Below are 20,668 nucleotides of genomic sequence, written 5' to 3'. Positions count from 1 at the left end.
CTGCTGAGACAGTGCTGTGAATCATGACATTAGTTTGCCTGTGTGTAAAACTCACCCTTACCCAAATCAAAGAAATGAGCTGATAGGGACACCAGCCTGGCTGTTGTCAGCTGGCACTACAGCAACATGCTGGGGTGGAGCTGTGGGAGCAGGGGGTAGAAGCTGAGGGGAGAATATCCCCCTGCAGCGAGGACAGGGGTGGGAGCCCAGTGATGATTGTGGAGGAAGTGGTGAATAAAAGTTGATTCTGGTGTAGGTAAGACATTGAAGGGGATATATCGTTCACAGCAAGGCTGGCTCACAAGGAGGTAGGAGGTATTTGAACAGATGGGAGGATAGTGGCATTTCCACAGCTAAGTCATATAGGCCTCTTCAAAATCCCACCCCACACTGTGAAAAGACACTGTTTTGAAAGATGCAGTGAGTTGTCCTTGAGCAGAACCAGCAGTCATACAGTGCCTTTGATGCTAAAGGCAGAGAATCAGTATTCAGGAAGGAGGTGGGTGCTTGTATTGGGTGCATGAAGAGGGGGGACAGAGGATATATGAACATGGATCAGCTGTTCAACAGGAAGATTATCTTAGCAGCAGTGTGTTGGATACCCCCGGAGCAGGCTGTGGTGCTGATGTACAGTGCCTGTAATTCAGTTGCTTCTTGCAGGATGAGTGCCTGCTGCTGCTCACTCCCAGGAGAGAAGTGTCAGTACAACGTGAGTGGATATGATTCTGTGCACAACACTTCTGCAGTCATTCTTTTATGTAACAATGTGACTTTTATTTTTGGGAAACGAGAGATCAACGGGTGTTTCAATCCCCCACACTTGTACCAGAACTAGTCTTCCTTGGAAACTGGATTCATTTCAGCGAGGGCATCGCTGAATCTTGCGGGTTAGTCTGGGGGTGAACAGGAGAGATAAAAATAAACGGGGCAAAGAATCTTCTTGGAGCTAGTTAATTATGTTGAGTCCTGAGCTTTTTTCCCCAACCCCCCCCCTCCCCCTTCTCCACAGTCCCGCAGGATGCCAGGAGTCAGGCAGAGCTCTTTTCCAGCAGAGATCAGCTCACTGCGCTGCACTGCCTGCTCTCGTAATGCCAAAGGAGTGCGTTTTGTCTTTAGTCAGATTGGCTCCATCAGTTCGCATTTCCTTCTGAATGGATAATAAAGTGGAGAATCATTTTGAGGCGAGGAGTGAAGCGGGGAGGCTGCCTGTGTGTGAGGAGCTAGGCAGTAGGCAGCTGACGAGGAGGAGTAAAGTAGCAATAGCTGCACAGCTTTCTCTCTGCCTCTGAAGTACAATATTTTCTGTTGAGTCACAACTGAAGAGAAGGATGAAGTTTTAACTGTACTTGGTACAGCCTGAGAAAGGGAAAAGATGCACTGTGGTGGGGAACTAAAGAATTTCTGTTGAGGGATGCTCCTGGAAACCAAAAGGATTTCTTCATTTTTGGCTTTTACAATCGTTGGCTTCTGCTGTTTTTTTGCTTTTTGGATTTTTAGTAGCTGTTTGCATTTTTTATCCCCTTCAAAACATGCCTTCAACTTTATGTGATTTCTCATCCTAGTGCTGCTGTGGAACGGGAAACTCTCGGTGCCTTTAACATTGCTTTCCCTGATACCTCAGATGGGACACCAACAATATGTTGATAATCTCCATAGTAAAAGTTCATTATCCGGTGAACCTTTAACAAGATTAGGAATCCTTCAGGACCTGTATTTTCTATGAGAACAAGCTATTGTATTCTGTAGTTTTCTATTAATTCTATAAATTTCCTTTACATTTTAACCTTTTGTTTTATTTTGAAGCAGCAAGGTAAGTGAAAGATTGGAACAAATGAAGTGGCTGGGTATAAACTGCAAGTAGGCAGCTACCAAGGAGAATTGCTCTTTATTTTTAGAGTGGGCTCTGTGTGTGTTTACTTTAGCAATACAATAGCTCCATTCGAAGCTGACTGGATTTAAAAATGTCTTTGTAAAAGCAATTTACACTTAGTATGTTCCTTTGTATGCTCTATTTCTTAGTTTTTGTTTTCACCCCTTAGATACTAATTGTAGATGTCTTATGACTGGTATAATTGAGGTTGTGTCTGTTTACTTCTCATACTTTTCTGTTAGGAGGGTTTGTATCTCAGCTGGAATTTGACATCAAAATCACTATGGGAAGAAGAGTTAAAGGGAAAGGGCTTGGGGATAAATTAAATTTGATCACTTGAAAAGCAAATAACTTGAAGTAATTAAATTATTGGTTTGATTCTTCTGAAATGTCACTTAGAAAAGGCTTGCTTTTAACACAGAGTGTTTGTCATTGGCCTGATTTCTTGTGCTGAGAAGCTTGTGAGTTGATGAGATGGAATGACTGGCATGCAGGAGCAATGAGGATGCTGTACAAGCTCGTGAATCGGAGCAGATGGTGTGACTGTTTCAGATATCTTTTCAGTTTTCCTTCCATTTATATGGGCAGCTTTCTTTTGCTAATGGAGTGAGCCTTTGGGGGATAAACCTCAAGACTTAATACAGAATGCTGAGGTCTTCTGTCCTCAAGATGAAAAGGAGAAAGCTTATAGAAGTAAAGCTGCAGTTTTACCCCAGGAGGATTTTAGTTGCCGAGTGCTGCATTTTAGTAGCATGAGCTGGAAAACCCTAATTCCATTTGCTGCATACATTACTTTCACCCATCCCAGCTGAACACTGCCAAGTGTCTGCCCTAAAGGAGTGCAGAGCAGGTCAAATCAGTGAGCAAGATTGTGTAGCGCCAGTTAGTACGAGGGCTGTGCTCTCTCTGCCCTGACAACAGAAGTTGGGTCTCTTAATTCATTGGTGAGTGCTGCCTGTCCGTCTCCTACCTGAATGTCCCTGTGAGCTGAGGCACTGTCACCTGAAAAACCAGCTGCAGACCTCCTCAGGGAGTCATCAAGTGTTTTGAGGAAATTCTTAAGGATGTGTTTCGTGGTGGTTCTTGCCAGAAATGCAGGACTTGGAGAGTTCACACAGTAACTCAGCACTGGGCTATAAGTTGTCTGTCTGCTTTCTTGTTAGAGGTAACTGAATAGTCACAAACCTTTCCCCAAAACGTGGCAGACATTTCCATCAGATGCTTCTGATCCCATGGCCAGCCAACTTAGCATGCCCTCATACTTTTGGTTCAGTCCTTGGAGCTGTTTCCTTTAAATAAGAAGTTGCTTCTTGATCCTGACTTGTCTTTTCAGTATAATGCTTGGTCCTTAGGATCCCGATTTGGGATAAATCTGTTTTAAGGAATAATTAGTGCTTTAGGTTGTCCTAGGCAAACCATTTACTGGTTGATTCAGCTGTTTACAAAACCCCCAAGCTCTGGAAATAAGGGGGCTGCTGAACTTAGTTGTTTCTCCATTTGCTCTTAAACTGCTAATAGCTGCTGCTCAGGTTTTGTTTTCTCTTCTAAGGAGTGAAGAAACTTTTACATAAGAACGACAGAAACAGCTGTGATTTCTATTTTTGGTAGTCAGTTATCCTTTTTGCCTTTTTCTCAGCACAGCATTGTCTCAGAACTAGGTAAGTACCTTAGACTTAGCTTGCTGCTTGCTAGGCATGAGTCTTTGCACTGCCATGGTCGGCAGCTTCCAGGCTGTGCCTCCCTCTGCGCTTGGGGACACCCCCTATTTCTGTCTCTGGATGCCGCCTTTCCCTGGCTGCCAGGTGGTGACAGACCTCATTTGTTACTGCGAGCGATGCATCGCTGTGCCAGCCACTGCTGCTTTCAGCTTGCAGGAAAAGCTGTGACAGAAGGATACGCTGCAGAGGGAAATGAGCACATCTTGAAGGATAGAAGGGCTGCCTGGTGCTGAGGTGCCTTCCAGGGCTTCCCAACACCGCTGGACTTACAGCCTGGGCAACTTAGTCCTTCTCCATCTGTGCTCACTGAAGGGATGTCGTCTGGATGACTGACATTAGTCCCATTTTGGAGAAAGCTGAAACACATTTAACTTTTGTGTTGGTCCCTACGTTTGTAGAGGGTGTTAAGGAGTTAAGGCAGGGAGTGCTATCTCCTTGTTCTACTACATAGTGATACTCTTTAATTACATTAATTTAATTTCATGCTGTTTTGCAACAGAAATTTTGACATTGAGGAATGCACTCAGAACACTTCAGTGGGTGTTGTACACTCATAGTTTGTGATTTTTACTGTTCCTTCACTTTGTAGCTGCACTGATAGCTTGCTCGTACAGCAAGATATTATTCAGAGGTGCTTTTTTGTCTTGGTTGGATGGCCTTGTGTAAAAGGTAAGAAATAACTGTGATGTGGGAGGTGCAGAAGTCTGTAATATGCAGTATTCCGTGGATCATTTTTCCACCATGAGGGGGACTGACTGACCGAACCTGACCTCTTATCACATCTATCAAACTGCTTTGGGAAGATTTCAAGTATGGGGTTTTTTTTCCTTGAACGTGTCAGGTGGGAAGTGTGGCTGTCATTGATACCTGCATTGAAGTGTTCTGTCACAGTTTTTGCTCAGCTGTATAGAAACAGATGTTGTAGGTACAAGAAACCTGGAAAATACCATTGGAAGTGCTAAAAACTTAAGAAAGTTTTACAGGTGGGGCTGTCCAGAACAAGAACTTAAGTTGAGGCTACGCTGCAGAGGAACTGTGAAAGGGTTGATGAGGTGCTGAGTAATAGTTCCTCTGCTCACATTGTTTTGTTTTTAAAATTACTTTTATTCTTTTGTAACTACTATCTGTTCGATGGCATGGATGTATTTCATCTTTAATCCACTGTGGTGTTCCATGTGTCTCTTCTGCAGCTTACTTTTAGCCAAAATGCCCTGAGGTGAACACATTTCTCAACAGTATGTTTTGTTCTCCAGCTGTCCTGCTTTTTGCCCAGGATTCCTCAGCTCAGTACCTTCTTAGTCATGCCAGGACTCAAAAGTTAGAGTTTTTGTTAGTTACCAGGACAAGGTTTGAAGAGAGACACATTCTTAGAAGCAAAGCAATAGTGCCACATTGAGATATGATCCAACTCAAAATTAAATGTAATCATATTAATTAGAAAATTGCAGGCTCCTCTCCAGAAGTCATCCATCAGCAAAACTGACGGTAACCCTTCATACCTCTGTCAGGACTTGTTGTTAGGATTATTTCAGCAATTAATGTGTTTAAAAATGCTATAATATTCTCAGGAAGAGTCAATGTTTCAGCATGCAGAGTGCTGGGGCGATGTTGCTATGGCAGCCCTAGCCATGATTTTCTTTCTCTTGTTAATGCCAATTTTTTTTATTCCCAGAATGTCCTACATTTTAGTTATTGGTATTCTTCATTTTTAAATGGTTCTTTATAAAGTAGCAGGACCATTTATCAGTCATTCTTTTCCTAGTGTAATTGCTAGCACAGGTAATACAATACCACTTTGTGTGGAAGATACTGTAAATATAATCTAATCAAAAAGACTTCACTCAGTAGCACGAATCAATAGCCAGAGAGGCTGCTGTGAAATGTTTTTCTGATCATAGTCAATTATTTTTATATCTCTTTGCTGGTGACCTTGAACATCACGTCTACCCTGAGGTACTGCCACCTTCTAGCATGATGTTGTGGGGTAAAGGTGTCTCAGTATTTACATTGGTGTGATGAAAACCACACAGCCAGTAAAAATGTCAGTATGTCAAACATTGGAATAGGCTGCCCAAGTGGGAAGTGGTGGAATCAGCCTCCCAGGAAGTATTTAAAAGATGTGTAGATGCGGCACTTAGTTTAGTGGTGGCCTTGGAAGTGTGGGATTAACAGTTGGACTTGAAGGTCTTGAAGGTCTTTTCCAACCTAAAGAGTTCTATGATTTTGTAAGATAAACCCACCTCATTTTAGCAGAGGTTTAATGGACATAGGGTGTGTGCTTCCACTCCCTTTTTTTCCACTGGACTGGAGCCAGTTCACTGCAGTGTGGGGTAGTGCTGAAGGCACCACAGTTCTACCTTTGTTTTGAACCATGTTGGCCAGTGGCTCACAGAGCTGAAGGTGCTGCTCAGAGGGGGTTGCAGCCATCTCCCCTCCCCCTGGGAAGAGCCTGGCCTTCCCCAAGTGCCCAAAGTGTATAATATGACTGATCCCAAGCAGAGATAACATAATTGCATTTTATTCCTTCATGGGATTTCTCATGTTCTCCTTTCTCCTTCATGGATGCTGGCATGCCATGCTTTTGCTCCTGTTGTCATGGCAAATCCATGTGTCAGGAGGAAAAGTAACTGTTGTTCGTGGATTATATTACATTACATTACAAGGATATTTCATAAGTGTGTCCAGTGACAAGGTAATAAGCTGTGCAGTGTTTGTGGTAGCTCATGTGTTTCCCCTGTTAAAAATCTTAATATGGCAGCTTTGTCCTCATGGAAATAGCAAAATGACTCAAACGTCCTCAAGTAAAGCATCAATGTGTTCCTCATGTTTAGCTTGAGCATTGGTTCATTTTGAGAATTTAGGGAACATAGAAATGATGGTACCTTTGTATGCTGCTCTCCAGCCTGCACACCCAGAGACAGCTGCATTGAAACTGAGCGTAGAGTTCTTCTGGAGAGAAATGCTTGCTAACAAGGCGGTCAGAACAAACCTTGTGTAGTCAGTGAAGGCTTGCAGCATCTGGCAGGATACCAAGATCCAAATACTCTTTTTTTTAAAGACTTGATTTCTTGTTATGTGTTAATGTGACTCCTGGCGTGATTCTGGAAGAGAAAAAGACTTCAGCAAGGATTTGCATCTAGATTAGATTTTTTTTTTTCCCCTGGCTGAACCTGCAGTAACTTTGATTGTCACTTTGCACATCAGTGCTACAAAAAAGAATGACCCCAACGCAGGCAACCTGAGAGGAATAAGAGATCTTTACAGGGCACAAGTGACTGCAGAGCACCCAAGTCTGGAGCACTGGAATGGGACAGGAGCACCCACACCCTGGGTGGAGAGGAGGAGTGAAGGACCCTGGCAGGAGGTGCAGAGGCACTCTGGGGACAGCCCACAGAATGAGGTGGGCGAATGTCCAGAACTCCAGGCCTGAGTGTGGGTTTGGGGTGGCAAAAGGCAGGGAATGGAGGAAGAGGAGGCCTGTGGGAGAGGTGCAAAGAGGGCGATTCTCTTACTTGGTTCTTGGCATTCGTCTAAGTGGGCAGTGATTTGCTCTTTGGTGGTAAACAGCAATTTCTGTTCATTTCCACCCACTGTAGGGAGAGGTAGGGAGGCTTCCCTCTGAGCTAGAGCTGCTGTCCACGTGTTCTGCTCCAACCTTGTTCCCATCTTGGGAGGAAACAGTTTCTGTCCTTCTTGGGGTAAGATGGAAAGGTACTGATGGTATTTGATGAAATCAAGGATTTTTTTTTTTAAATCTCCTACGAAATAGGTATTCTTGTATATCTATATATACCTACATATACATACATATACATACATACATATACATAAACCACAAACACTGTATATATAAATAAAAATGACAGCATTGTACTGTTTGCACTTGAGCTTCCAGCTTTGAAACAGCTGCAGTTCTGCAAGAAAGTGTTCAGCAGGCAAAAGTGATTTCTATATCAAACTGCTGCTGTTGAGTGTTGCAGCAGACAAAAGAAATGAGAGCAAACACCGTTTTGAATTGATTTCTTATTTTTTTTAACTGAAATGATCATTAAGCCCCTCTGATGCCTTGAAAGCTGAGTATGGAAGGAAACATGATGAAGATCGAGCTTTCTGAGGGAAACCTTGCACAAGCATAGGTAGGCTTTTCTCCTAGCACTTGGAGTTCAATATGCTGGATAATATTTGAAATGAGCATTTCTGTGTGCTACCCTCAAGCAACACATGTAGGGAGCCAGAACTGTGGAGCCCTTTTTCTTGGCTGCCATTGAATCGAGGTGCTTGGTCTCTGAGGGTTCACTTCTTAATACTGGTAGAGAAGTGATTTTCTGGTGTTAAAGATCAGTTACCCAATCAAGTGGAAGTAGCTAAACTGTGTGGAAGAAGAGAGTCTGAGAAAGTATTTCTTATGTCAACCCTATTCTATGGGTGAGTAGTTAGATAAGAAAGACATTAAAAAAAAAATAAAATTTTTTTCTGGACCAGTGGCCTGAAAGTTCTATAAAATTAAAACTTGTTTTCTTTTAAGCAGCCATCAATCAATCTCACAGAGAATTTGTTTAGCCTACGTAAGGGCACGTGCTGCCTTTGGTGTGGTAGTTCAGCTGAGATGCTCAATGATGGGACTTCAACCTGAAGCACAGATGCAACTTCTATTATAGCATATTAATTAAGCTCTTATTATAGACATTGGTATTTGCAGTGCTCCTTCCTCCAGATCAAAAAACACTCTCTCCTTTCCTACCCACAAAATGAAGCAACAAAAGTGAAAACAAAATGCTCACCACGATGAAAATGCTCGCTAACAGGCAGCATGCTCGCTGCTGGCAGCAGCACAGCCAGCTGTGAGGTGGAGCTGAGGACATGATAGGGAGGATTTCTGCACCTCAGCAGCTTGGGATCAGTGCAGGTGAAGAAACTTTGAGTCAGTGATTGGAAACTTCGAGTTAATGCTTTGAAAATGGGAGTCATTGTATGCGCTCCCAAAAAGGGACCAGGTGAAAGCTTCTGAGAGATTTTGGAGCAAATGGATGTGGTGGTGTGATGATTAGGTTTGTGCATTGTGAAGCTTGAAAATGTTTGGGGTTTTTTTTGAGAACTAGAATGGAAAATAGGTACTATAGGTCTTATTCCAAATTAGAATACGAGAAAGAATATGTGCTTCAGCAGCAAGTCCAAACTGAATCATCAAATACACTTGTGTTCTCCAGTCACAGTGGCTCCAGGAGGTTCTCTCTATGGGTCTCCGTCTAACTTACACTCTGGAGGGAAAAGCTGATTGTTATGTTGCTTACTAAGTGCAGCAAAGAAACATGAAAGTTTGAAGTAGTTAACATAGTAAGGGTTTTTTGTTTTTATTTTGCTCTTTGCAGAGGGGATTTAAACTGGGGAAAATGATCCACTGCAAAATCTTGAGAGTTGAAGTGACATGCAGAATCTTCCTGCTGTCAGCTCAGCCTGTTTGTGCATATGCTGAGTGTGGCATATTTAACTGCAGGTTAGCTCGGGAGCTTGCAAGCTTTGAGGTTTTTTGGGTTTGCTTCATTTTGGTTTGGTTTTTTTTTTTACTGTTTGGTAGCAAAATATTAAGATGAAAGTATTAAAATAGCAGAGAGGTTTTACACTTGAAATCTGTCATCCAATCTTTCTGCCACTTTACATCACTTTGTGCAATTCCTGTGGGCTAACTGGTAATGCGCCAAGTTGAATTTGATTTCTGCTTTGGTTTGAAGCAAGAAAGGATGAGAATTGTGAACTTGAAAGGAAAGGAAATGTGCAAGGATAGAATTTCTAATGTCGGAAACTCTGTATTCAGAGGGGTAATTAAATCACATAGTGCACTATTGCCAGGAACTCAAGCTTAGAGCAATTTGCAGACCTTGTAGAAAAAGGGAATGACCACAATTGCTTTTTAGATTTTTTTTTTCTTTCTTGAATAGAAGAGGAAGTGAGAAACACTTATTTCTACAAAGAAGAACCTGATCAGGGGAGGTGGCCAAAAGCAAGTCTATACACTCTAAATAGCACGTTCTCTTTCTGTCTGATTTTATGTGTATGCTGTTCTTGTTTTTTTTTGTTATTCTGCTGCTTAAGTTACTTTGGCTATTTCGATCTGAACCAAACCGTAATGTTTTTTCCCCTCTTTTGGTAGCTGCTTCATGACAGAATAAAAACTGGATGCGAGTTGTGATTGATGTGTGCTTTTGCAGCTTGTAGCACTATGAGAAACGCAGGTGCAGCTGATGATGTTTGCTAGAAGTAGATTGAAAAAGCAAGAAAATGAAATTTCACTTCTGCACAGAAAACCTGTTGTAAAACTGTGGGGCAGGAAGCAATTCCGGAAGCAAAAACTCCATTTGTTTCTGCGGGACAAAATGAAGAGGCTTCTTCAAGGCCAGGTAGATGATAATTCAAACCACGCACATCGCTGCCAGCTATCCCCAGTGGAGATTGAAACAGACGTGTTTGTTTGTGGAATAAAGAGGAGCTCCGGGAGCACTGAATTTTCCACAGCTGGAGGGGACTTTCATCAGGATGGAGGACGTGATTCCAAAGGAGTGAGTGAAGTTTGTGTTGGTGAGGTGGAACTGAACTGGGATGGCTATGTGAAAATACCATGTTCGGTTCAACAGAACAAGAGGGACTCGCAGGGAAGTTCTTCTGATGGTATCACACAGACCTCGTCTGAAATAAAGAGCAGAGTGTCTGAGGGGCAGGACCTTTCTTCCCTGAGCATTACCATGAGCTGGAGGGATGCAGCTGAAAGGCAAGGGTGCTTTCCCCAGGAAAAGCCCACTTCGTACAAGAGCCGTAGAAGGCAATCAAGAGATCGCTCAGCTGATGTGGTTGATTACATTGTTAAAGAGCTCCAGGGAATAAGTCGAATCCAGACGGAGATCGCAGAGCTCCGTCAGCACCTCACCTTGATAAAAGGCTCTGTGGATGAAGTCTCCAGCTGCGTGGATACAGTCTTGAGCGAGATAGAAGGCCTACAAGGTGGTTCCAGTGGCAAAACCCAGGGTACACATGCTCGAGAGCCAAGAAAGGAGGTACAAAAGGAAGAACCAGTATTATATTTTTATGGCATCCCAGAGAAAGATGGTGAAAACACAGTAGAGCTTATCTGCAGCTTCTTGTCTGAGTATCACTGCTTCAATGGTATTCAGTGCAGTAAGTATATAAAAGATGCTTATAGATCAGATGTGGGTACAGGCAAACCATTAATGCCAAGACCAGCAGTTGTGAAACTTGTCAGTTGTGAACAGAGAGACTTTATTTTACAGAAGTCTATCCTTCTACAGAGCTCAGGGGTCTGGATTGCTACCAGTGAGGAGCAAAAGCGGCAGAATGGCCAGAAAACAGATTCGGTCTCTTTGCAGTCTGGCTTCAAGAAAAATCATCACAACTCGGTGAATCCTGATGGAGCTCAGAGAACTGATGCAGTTGGGCAACTCCAGATGGACTCATTCCAAGTTAAGTATAAAAGCACGAGTAGGAAAGCACAATGCACAGGACAGAGACCTGATTCTGCGCAGAAATCAGCCAAGGAAAGCAACTCAGTGTCTGAGACTGGAAAGGAAACACAAATAATAAGCTGCGGTGAGCAGCCTTCAGATGACAGTGACATTCACCAGGTCCTTCATGAACCTCTGCAAAATCCACAGGTGACCAGTTTGGCCAGATCAGGTGATGGAAATCACTGCTGCTCATCTGACTCTTCTGGCCGTGCAAACCAGATGTGTGCTTCAAATAATGGTGGTGAGCACAGGCTTGACACTGAAAATGTCACTGAGAATTGCTCTTCCCTTCTAGAAAAAGATGAGGGCATAACCACAGAAGAAATTGAAATAGACTGTGATACTTCATGCAAACTAACCAGTGCAGAGAAAGTTGATATTCAAAGAGAAGATGTTTCTAGTGGGGTGACAACCATTAGCTATGATCATACAACAGATGAAATGGCTGATAGTAGTGACAGCTTGAAAGATATGATCCAAATGGACCTGAATGATCAAGATCCAACTGATCAGGTCTTTAGGGATGTCCTGGAAAATTCTCAGTATTTCCTTGACCATTCCCGGGATAACATTGATCTTGTAGACATGAAGTTTTACACTAATAAGCTTGGGAAAGCTATTCACCACTTCAGGTCTGCTCTGCAGGTGGTATTTCATAAACTGGAAACAAGTGATTCTGAAATCCTTTTGGAAAATGATAGTGGCTTACAGATGGATGATGACAACACACTTATGCTGACCAGTTCAGGTATGGGTGGCAGCTCTGACAACTTTGCAGAAACCCCTCCTAGTCAGTCCTCTGAGAGCCAGGCAAACACAAACGTCAACAGCGAAGCATCTGCTCAGGTGCAATTTGCTCCTTCCAGTCTTTCCTCTGTTCCTCATGAGCCTCCTGTTTCCAGTTTGGTGCCATCATCTGACTGTGAAATCCCTACTGGGCAATGCTTACCTCCTGAGGAGCTTGGAGAAGATGTGAACACCCTACCTGAGCCAGCAAAGGAGTGCAGACCCATGAGCCTTGACAAGGTGTGCGCAGAGACCATCTACCTGAACAAGTGCATCAACAATTTCAAAAATGTGCTGAGGGAAAAGAGACAAATGCGTAGGAGACTCTTAAAAGAATTAGCACAGGAAGGAAACTGGATTTCTGCTGAGGAGACAAATTCAGGTAAAATGAAAAAAATGTTTTTAAGGAGATGTCAAAATCTGATATTTGTGCAGCCAGCAGCCAAAACCTCATTATGTGGGTGAACAGTTTATTAGAAGTTGTGAGCAAATTATTACAAAGACAAGTACATATGCTGTTCAACACTACTGACAAAACTGCCTAAAATTTATTGTGTAACACACTAAAATGCCAGTTAGCGAGCTTCACCTCTCTCTTTTTTTTTCTTTTTTTTTTTTTTTTTTCAGACAGGAAGATTTGCAGTGCTTCTTCAAAATAGCAGGTGTTAAGGTTTTTCATCATAATTCGTGACTTGGTTTCTTGTTAAATATAATAGCTAAGACATGTGATAACAAAGTGTGCATTGGAGCTATAAGTATCCAGATTTGCAGTTTTGTGAGTTGAGTGGATCTAGACTTCAAGTGACTCTATCACGAAGTGGGAGTTCTCAGTGTTTAATCACTGCTAGGTGTTACCCTAGTACAGACCTTTAAAAATAAAAACTAAATAAAACCAAAACACACACACAAAATGGTTGAGACTTGTATTTTGGTATTGTTTCCGTAACTTGTCCTCGAGATGAGAAATTGTTCATTTCTGTGGAAGTACATGCCTTACTTCCAGCACAGATATTGAAGAGCCCATATGAGGTGATACAGTGGTGGAGCTGTGCTGCTAAATCTGTCCCTGAGCATGTGGGAGATAGAGCTGACCAGCATCTTTTGATGGGACATGTTTTGATAGGCCTTGATTTGGTAAAACAGAACCTAAACTTGAAATGTAACTCCATCTGCCCCTTTCCTCTCCAGGCATTGAGAACACTTCCTTGGTGTCATCTCTGTCCAGATTGCTACACAGTTAAGGGAAGAGGCTTTGTTTCAAGAGTGGAAGATATTTGAATTGCAGCTTGAAACCCTCACATCCTTATTGTGAACTTCTGTGTATCAAATACTATGTTCACTCTTCCTGCAATCATGAAAGCTAGTCAGAGTAATCAGAGCAGTCTTTTTCTGACTGAAAGAGTCATCTAACTCCAAGTGCTTTTCCAGTGACTGTGCTTTCACTGTGAACAAACAGTTTGTCAACCTGTATTTGACTTCTGTACCGATGACCTTCTGAGTTATGCTGATCATAAAGCTAGTTAGGGAAACATTGGGATTTGTTGACAGGCTTGGCAGACATGCCTTTTTTTTTTTTTTCGGTAGTGTTGGCGTGGTGCTCAAGTCTGGACATATGTCCTAATTTTAGGACCTGAAGGAACAGCCAGGGGTTCGGATTAGCATATATCACAGCAAAAGTATTGAAATAGCCTGTTTCTGGAGGTGAGAGGAGGCTGATCATCTCAGCAGAGTTTGAGCAGTACAGGCATGTTCACAAGGAGAGAAGTAGCCAAAACAGTAGAGGAGAAGGAGGAACAGAGCTGGATTTAGTACCTCAAATCTGGCTCCAGGGTGAATTGGCATTCCTGAGCCTCCCTGGTTCAGTTCTCCTGAACATCATCTAGTGACGTGACAAAGAGTTGGTGCTTGTGTGACACTCATGTAAAGGTGGATCTACATATTAGATTTGGCCATTGAAGCTATAAAAATAAGTGTGTGATGAAATCGTGATGCAGGAAATGTGCTCTGAGAGATGGGAGGAGTCAAATGAGTCAAGGGTAGTGGAAAGCACTGGTTAAAGGATAAGAAAAGGAAGAGACCTTGGGGAAAAAACCCTGGAGAAGATGTCAGGAAGCAAAGTAGTCTAGACCCTCAGAGCTAGGCAGGGAAACTGTTTGGGAGTTGGAACTAGATGATCTTTAGGTCCCTTCCACAAGCCATTCTGTGATTTTGTGACTCTCTGAAATGGTGTTGTTCTGGCTCTGTGATTCTGTGACTCTGAAATGGCGTTGTTCTGGCATGCATTTTTACAGAAAGAGAAGCTGCAGTTTTATGTCCTGCTTTGATGTACTCAAGTTTGAGCCAAGCTCTTATTTTCTTCCTTTGGAAAAAGCATCATACTTGGAATGCAATGAAATCTTGTTGGTTTGCCTTTTTTCCCAGCTGTAGATGAGTGTTTATGTCTCACTTTAAAAATGTAATTTGTTGTTAATAGGCTTTCCAGTTCCTGAGTAAAGTCCACTGAAAACCCAATTCTGCAGCTGTGTTTTTTGGTTCTGAACCTGAACCACTGTGGTACTCATGTCTGCTCAAAAGTTCAGTCCAGGATATTTAATTAAATACATTTGGCAGCAGCTTGCAGCAAAGGAATGGATGATAACTTTGAAGGTGTTGGTAAATCTGCATGTTTTGGTGAATCAGAGATGATGCACTGGCATAAAGGTTTAACTTATTTATAGTTGTACACAGATGCAAATTACCGGAAGAATTTAGAACTTGGCAGATGCATAATTGTTGTGTTTAATTGGAAGTCAAAAGAGGAAAAAAAATAAAATATCCTCTGAAAATCTGTGGAAGCTTTTAAAATTTGAATTTGAGAAAAAATAAAAAAAAAGAAAGTGAAGATGAAGATAGTTTGATTTTTTTTTAATGAAAAGTCCTGAAATAGAGATTTTTGTAGATGTAAGGTGACTGCTCAAAAGTGGAATAGTGAAAGAGTTCTGTGATAGGCGTTTAACCAAGTTTGTGACCATTGATGAAGTGCACATGCTGTACTGAGACACAAGATTTTAGATCTTTGTGTGCAGTTACTCAGAGCTTTGTCAAATTTTGTATTTGGCCTGAAACTGTCCCTAACTGCCTTAAATTGATGGGGCTCAGAAATCAAGGATATGTATGGAATTTAAGCTAAAATGTTTTGTTGTGTTTGTTTGTGTTATTTTTTTTAATTAAAAAGTTAGTCTAATGTAGGATTTATTGCTTTGTGTTTGTATAAAAATAAGTTTGACCTATACTGGAGACACACTAGTGCCCTGAGGTCTTAAAATTTGGCAGTGCTAGTCTGTGTCAAGGAATTTTCTGTGGAAAATCAACCCCAAATGAGCGAAGTGAACACGCTCTTGAAAAATGTGTAGCTTGCATATGCTCACTGGTAGCTTGGTACTGTTGAGCTGTTGCACTGCCAGAGACTCCATCTGTCCTCAGTGGTTTCCAGCCGGGGGCTAAAAGCAGGGTTTCCCCGCTTGATGTGACTGAGAGCCAAGGCAGACCTGAGAGGGGACACAAGTCCAGGTCTTCTGCATCCTCTGCCCTCTGAGACTCCATGAGAGACATCAGGAAGGACTAATTGTTCAAATACAAAGGAGTTAAAAACCCAGGAATGAGGAATGTCTGGCTCTAAAACACACTGAAACAACCGCACGGACCAAGTCAGGAGACAATTTGGCTTGGGTTGGAAGGGCTTGGGGTAGCTGTGCAAAAAGAAGGACAAAACCAGAGGACTTGGAGTGTGTCTGTCTAGGTGAGATGGTTTTCCCTAACAGAACAGGACAGGCAGGAAGATGATGTTATATATAAAATATAAAATTACTTCAGAGGAAAACAGTCAGAAGTGTCCATGCCTAGCAAAACATATGCCCACCTGAGTCTGGAGTGGACCCCAAATTTCCTCAGCTTCTCCAGGTCTTTGCCAAGCTGACTGTCACAACACAGCACTTCTGCCACATCAGCTGTTGGGTAGAAGACAGCAGCATCCTGCTGCTTGGGATTTCTCCTCCGTGAGCTCCAAAGGAGAAGCCTGCAGGGTGGTCCGGAGGCTTTCTTCCCTAATGAGCATCCATGCAGGCATGCCTTAAGGTGGAAAGTAGGGGTTTTATTTTAGCTACAATCCAGCACTTCATTTGCTAAAGTAATTTGACTTCTCCTTAGCAATTGAGTTAAAATAGCTTCTCTATTTTCCTGTCTTAGTGATTGCATGTCTGTAATTATACCCATGTAGACAGTAACTTCAAAAACTATTTTTGCTTTTAAACCAGTTTGAGTGTCTCCTGTTGCCATGAAGATATTCCTTACCCTCCATCTTTCATATGCAAATGAGTAATATGATTCTTCTGTGCAGGGAGAGAATTATCCGATTGGCGGACTTAAAAAATATCATGTCTGTACCGGAAGTTTTGAGTATGACTCTCATGTAACTTTACTAGCCCTGAAATTACCTATCCATAAACATGAGATTTAGTGTAGGAGGCTTCTGGATTTTTTTTTTTCTCAGAGGAAAATTGCCTAGATGTATAAACCCAGAAAATATCTCTCTGCATTACGGTATTTGCAAAAGCAAAATGTGTTCCGTGGGAGCTGCCGGTTTCCTCATACCGGGCAAAATGTACAGGGGGTGAGGAGGGAAGCAGCAGGGATGCTTCAGATGCAGGCAGTGGATGCAGTCCAGGGGAAAGGAGGAATCAATTTTGTTTCTCTCTATAAGTACAGGTTTTCTTTCCTGTATGATAAGCTGCTCCAATTCTGTATTAAGATTATTTAAAATTCTTCAGTTAATAAAACAAGAACTGTAACTCGAAAAAGAGCTCTCAAAAGCATATGTGTTGATGCATGTGCAGGTATGGATGAAATCTGACTAGTTTAACCGAGATTGATTGAAAGAGATTAGTTGACTGGTGTATGTCCCAAGAAGTGCATGGGAAAACTCTTCGCTGCACAAATGTTTTATCAGCTTGTGGCAAACCTTTACCCCAGTTTCTGAAATCATTTTACAGATCTCATGGCAGAAATCTGGTCTATTAACTTTTATTCCTCTTCTTCTTCTCTTTTTCTTTTCTTTGCAGAAGGAGGTAGAGGAGAGCTCCAGGTTGTACATGTTGTCCCTTGTAACCAGCATCTCTTTCTGAAACCCCTGTGTGTGCATGACTCGTCTCCATGTAGCCAATTGCTCCTGCTGAGGCGCTGAGGTTCAGTTTAGCATGTCATGGTTGTCAGAGGCTTTGTTTAACACTGTGTATGAGTTAAGAGTCTGTTCAGTGCGTATTATCTTGGACAAAAAGGAGAACATGAATGCTTGGAGTGATCTCCTCCCTTTGGTGCTCTGTGGGGTGTGTGTGATGTTCACAGGCTCCGTGTTAGCAGAGTACAAGTTGTTTATCTTGTACTTTCCATCTTCCTTTTTATGAATCTTATTTAAACCAAGTATATATATTTCTTTTTCTTCAGTTATATTATTTCATTTCATGTCTGTCTGGTTCATACACTTAACATCAATTACAGTCAAAAGTACATCTATGGGCTATAATACTGAGATTAAGCAAGACTGGATGCTGAAAGGTGTTCACTGCAGATCCCAGGTCTTTTTAGGTAGCTACAAGCTTCACTTTGCTTTGAGCAGGGCTCTGTGCCACATGGGAAGAGCAGGATTTTTCCCTTTATACCTACAGTTATTACTTCTCTACTCATGGACTGGTTACCTCTCTGCTTATTACTCTGTGGGCAACAGGTGACTCTTTCCTCCTAACGGGATCTGCAGAATTATTTTATTGACTGCTGTGTGTTTTGTCAACAGTTGTGTTTGTAACTGTACCTCATACAGAGAAATTACTGTCTTTTGGATCCTCAGCTGTTTTATTTTCTTGAATCCATGCTGCATGGATTCAGTGCCTGCTGTGCTTCTCCCTCTCCCTTTGATGTATGAGTGAGGCTAAATCGGTTTCCTGGAGTAGGCTGAGCGTTCCAGGGCTTTTGGGCCTCCATGCAGATCTCATCCATTGAGTTTGATTAATTTGTATTTCTGAACTTTATTGGTTCACGTATCAGCAGTTTTGTTTCATTCTTACTGGTAAATATCTGTCCATTAATGCTTTTTCAGGAATTTTTCACCGCTGGGGTAAGCGGTGTCAAATACTTGTGTTAAATTCCATCTTCCTCTGGCTTCAGTGCAAACCACTGCAACCTCCTTTAAACTGCTCATCTGGCAATTAGAAAAGTGGTACTGGATGATACATCAAGTGGAATGAGTTTCCTTTGGGGTTCTTCAGTCCTCAATTAAATTGATGCTGTTGCAGAATAGAGAATGAATTTAAAATAATCCCTTGACTTGTTGCAGCTTTGGATTCCATGTAAAATGCAGCATATTTGAGTTCAATGAAGACATTGAACCACAAGACTGACTCATTTAATTCGGAAGATTTAGTTCAGTTTGACTCTGACGAAATGCTCTAATTAGGCATGACCAGAAGTTTAATTTAGACAGTGAAACAGTTGCTCCTTGTTTTAGCCTGATTCAGAGTAACCTATATCTAAACTGAGGGGTTTGAGATTTAATAATAAAGCATGGTATTTGAAAGCAAGTCAGGATGATTTTCAAAACAAATAAAAGTAATTAATTTTTTTTAATCTTTTTAAATAAAGCATCATAAAGCAGCTTTCCATGTTTTACATCTGTTTTTATCTTGAGAGGATAATGTGTTAGACACAGTGCTTAAATGTGATGGAAAGTTGCATTGTTAGGAAGTCTTTTATGTGGAGAGATAGATTTGTATGGAGGGCTAACAGATCTAGGGATATTATTCTGTTTTCTTATGGTGCTCCAGACTTGGTGATTTTGTATTTTTAATTTTTTAATGCCTCTTTGTCCATTTTATGGATTCTTGTCTCCACAGGAGTACGTAATTGTTCTGGCTATTAAAGTATCATCTTGTGTATGAGAGAATTTGCAAATTTAAAAATTGCAGCTTTGTTAAATAACTTCTCAGATTACTTGTAAGCCTAGTTGGTGCTTTTCTTAAGAAAACAAAACTCCTATTAGTTTCATATTTAGGCTTCACCAAACATTACCTTCCCTATGACTGAATACTGTGCTTTAGATGATCATGTCTGTTACCTTGTTTAATCCAGGGCCTTAAATTTATGCTGCTCTGTCACTGGCATTGTTTTGCTAACTGATTTTTGGTAGATAAGAAACTTTACTTGCTTGGAGAAGACCTTTCAGCAACTGATTGCAGCATGCTTTACTGTGAGTGAATATGCTGTGGTACTAGGGGTGACAAGCACTTCCCCAGCTGAAGGTATTTGCTGGACAGTAGGTGTAAAAATGTCATCCAGCAGCATCGGAAATAATAATAAAAAAAATCAAATAAAGATGTGATGGGCTGTTTTGTTTACATGTTTGCTTCTCCAGCATTTCAGTGCTCCTTCACGTGCTTACTGGAGGTTTAAAAAAAAGAAAATATTTTCAGATTCAGACTGGTCTGGCTGCTTTCAAGGAAAGATCAAGTGACAGAGATGTGCAGAGAAGATGCATAAGCCAGCAAAACACTTTCTGTGACATGCAGCATGTGGATGACTGGGTGTTAAATGTGTCTATTTTCCCTTTGCCTCTCCCGTTTGCTTTGGGAAGGACAGTGCTAAAAGCTCTTGCAGTTGTTACAGTGTTCTTCTCACCTGCCTGTTGCTTCCGCTGCTTGCCCAGGCTGTGAGTGAGTCAGGCTGCTGCTGTGGGCTGAACCCGAGCAGATCCATAGCTGTGCAAGTCCTAGAGCAGCTGCTGGAGCCCTGCTGTTCCCTGGTCCTAGTGCTGCCTTTGGAGGATGGGAAACTCCTCCTCTGCAGCAAATCCTTCTAATCAGCATTGCCATTTGCCTTCTTTAAATGGAAGGGAATATATGAAAAGTTCCTACCCACAAACTATGGTGCAAACTATGGATTACTTTGTTTAACTGACACTAATGGAGGTGTCTGGATCCTTGAGCCAGCACTTGTAGCTAATGAAGCCTCTGGTTCTTTGACTGCGTGTGTCAGTGCAAGAAGAGGCTGCAGAGGACTTCTTGGTGACTGCCAGTGCTCTGCCACTGTGATATTGTGCCATTACATCTTATATAAACCTCCTAATTTTCTTCTTTAGAACTCGTTAGGTTTGGTGTCTGCTTCTCCTTTTGAAAGGCTGCTACAGAACTGTCATGGTGAGGCACCTTTGAATTTTCATCCTCTGTTTATGATTAGCTGCAGTTCTGCTCCCATTCTCCTGCCTGTTGAACAAACACAGGAAAAGGTTCTTTTTGCTAGAGTAAGCAAGATGTTTTGTTCTCCTTCAATAGTATTGTATTTACATCCTCAAACTGCTTTTGCCATTTTTCTTTGTGAATTCTTTTTTATTTTGATATAGACTAAAAAGGTTTCATATGCCTTCGCTAAAGGAGTCTTTCCAGCACAGTACAAAGGTATTTATGCTTTTAGTTCTGTGGAGACATTTCACTGAACATACTCTGTGGATGGTGTTCTCTGCTTACATGGCCATATCATAGAGGCTTTTGGTCAGTGTGATGACTAGGACTCAAGTCCATTGTCACGTGCTTTTCTCCACTGAGGATCACCCTGTATGCAGTCAAGTTCACAGCAGGCTTTGGGACTTGCTGTTTGTTCCATGCTTAATCCTCCATTGTTGCAGTCTTTACTGCCATCAGTTCTTTCCACTGGACATATGTGTTCAGTATCAATAATTCCCCTGTGTTTGTCATTTCCAG

General features: G+C 41.8%; 2 protein-coding genes across 2 annotated transcripts in view; both read left to right on the top strand.

Moving 5' to 3' along the window:
* Positions 1 to 20,668, top strand: part of UNC13B (unc-13 homolog B) — a 181,858-nt gene that overhangs the window by 70,865 nt on the left and 90,325 nt on the right. The window lies entirely within an intron of this gene.
* Positions 1,727 to 13,368, top strand: LOC108640525 (protein unc-13 homolog C-like). Its single transcript, XM_018077303.2, has 3 exons — positions 1,727 to 1,810; positions 9,737 to 12,270; positions 13,077 to 13,368. Exons 2-3 carry the CDS (start codon positions 9,828 to 9,830, stop codon positions 13,127 to 13,129), a joined length of 2,496 nt encoding a protein of 831 aa, XP_017932792.1. The 5' UTR covers positions 1,727 to 1,810; positions 9,737 to 9,827; the 3' UTR covers positions 13,130 to 13,368.

This window comes from Manacus vitellinus, unplaced genomic scaffold (assembly GCF_001715985.3).
Source record: "Manacus vitellinus isolate BGI_N305 unplaced genomic scaffold, ASM171598v3 scaffold_36_pilon, whole genome shotgun sequence".
NCBI lineage: Eukaryota > Metazoa > Chordata > Aves > Passeriformes > Pipridae > Manacus > Manacus vitellinus.
This window is presented reverse-complemented; position numbering and strand designations above follow the sequence as displayed.

Bases quoted from the DNA above. Each gene is read 5' to 3' on its own strand.
- LOC108640525 (XM_018077303.2), top strand. From the start codon at position 9,828: ATGATGTTTGCTAGAAGTAGATTGAAAAAGCAAGAAAATGAAATTTCA. The intron at 12,271-13,076 runs GTAAAATGAAAA...TTTCCTCTCCAG, and splicing joins TGCTGAGGAGACAAATTCAG to GCATTGAGAACACTTCCTTG.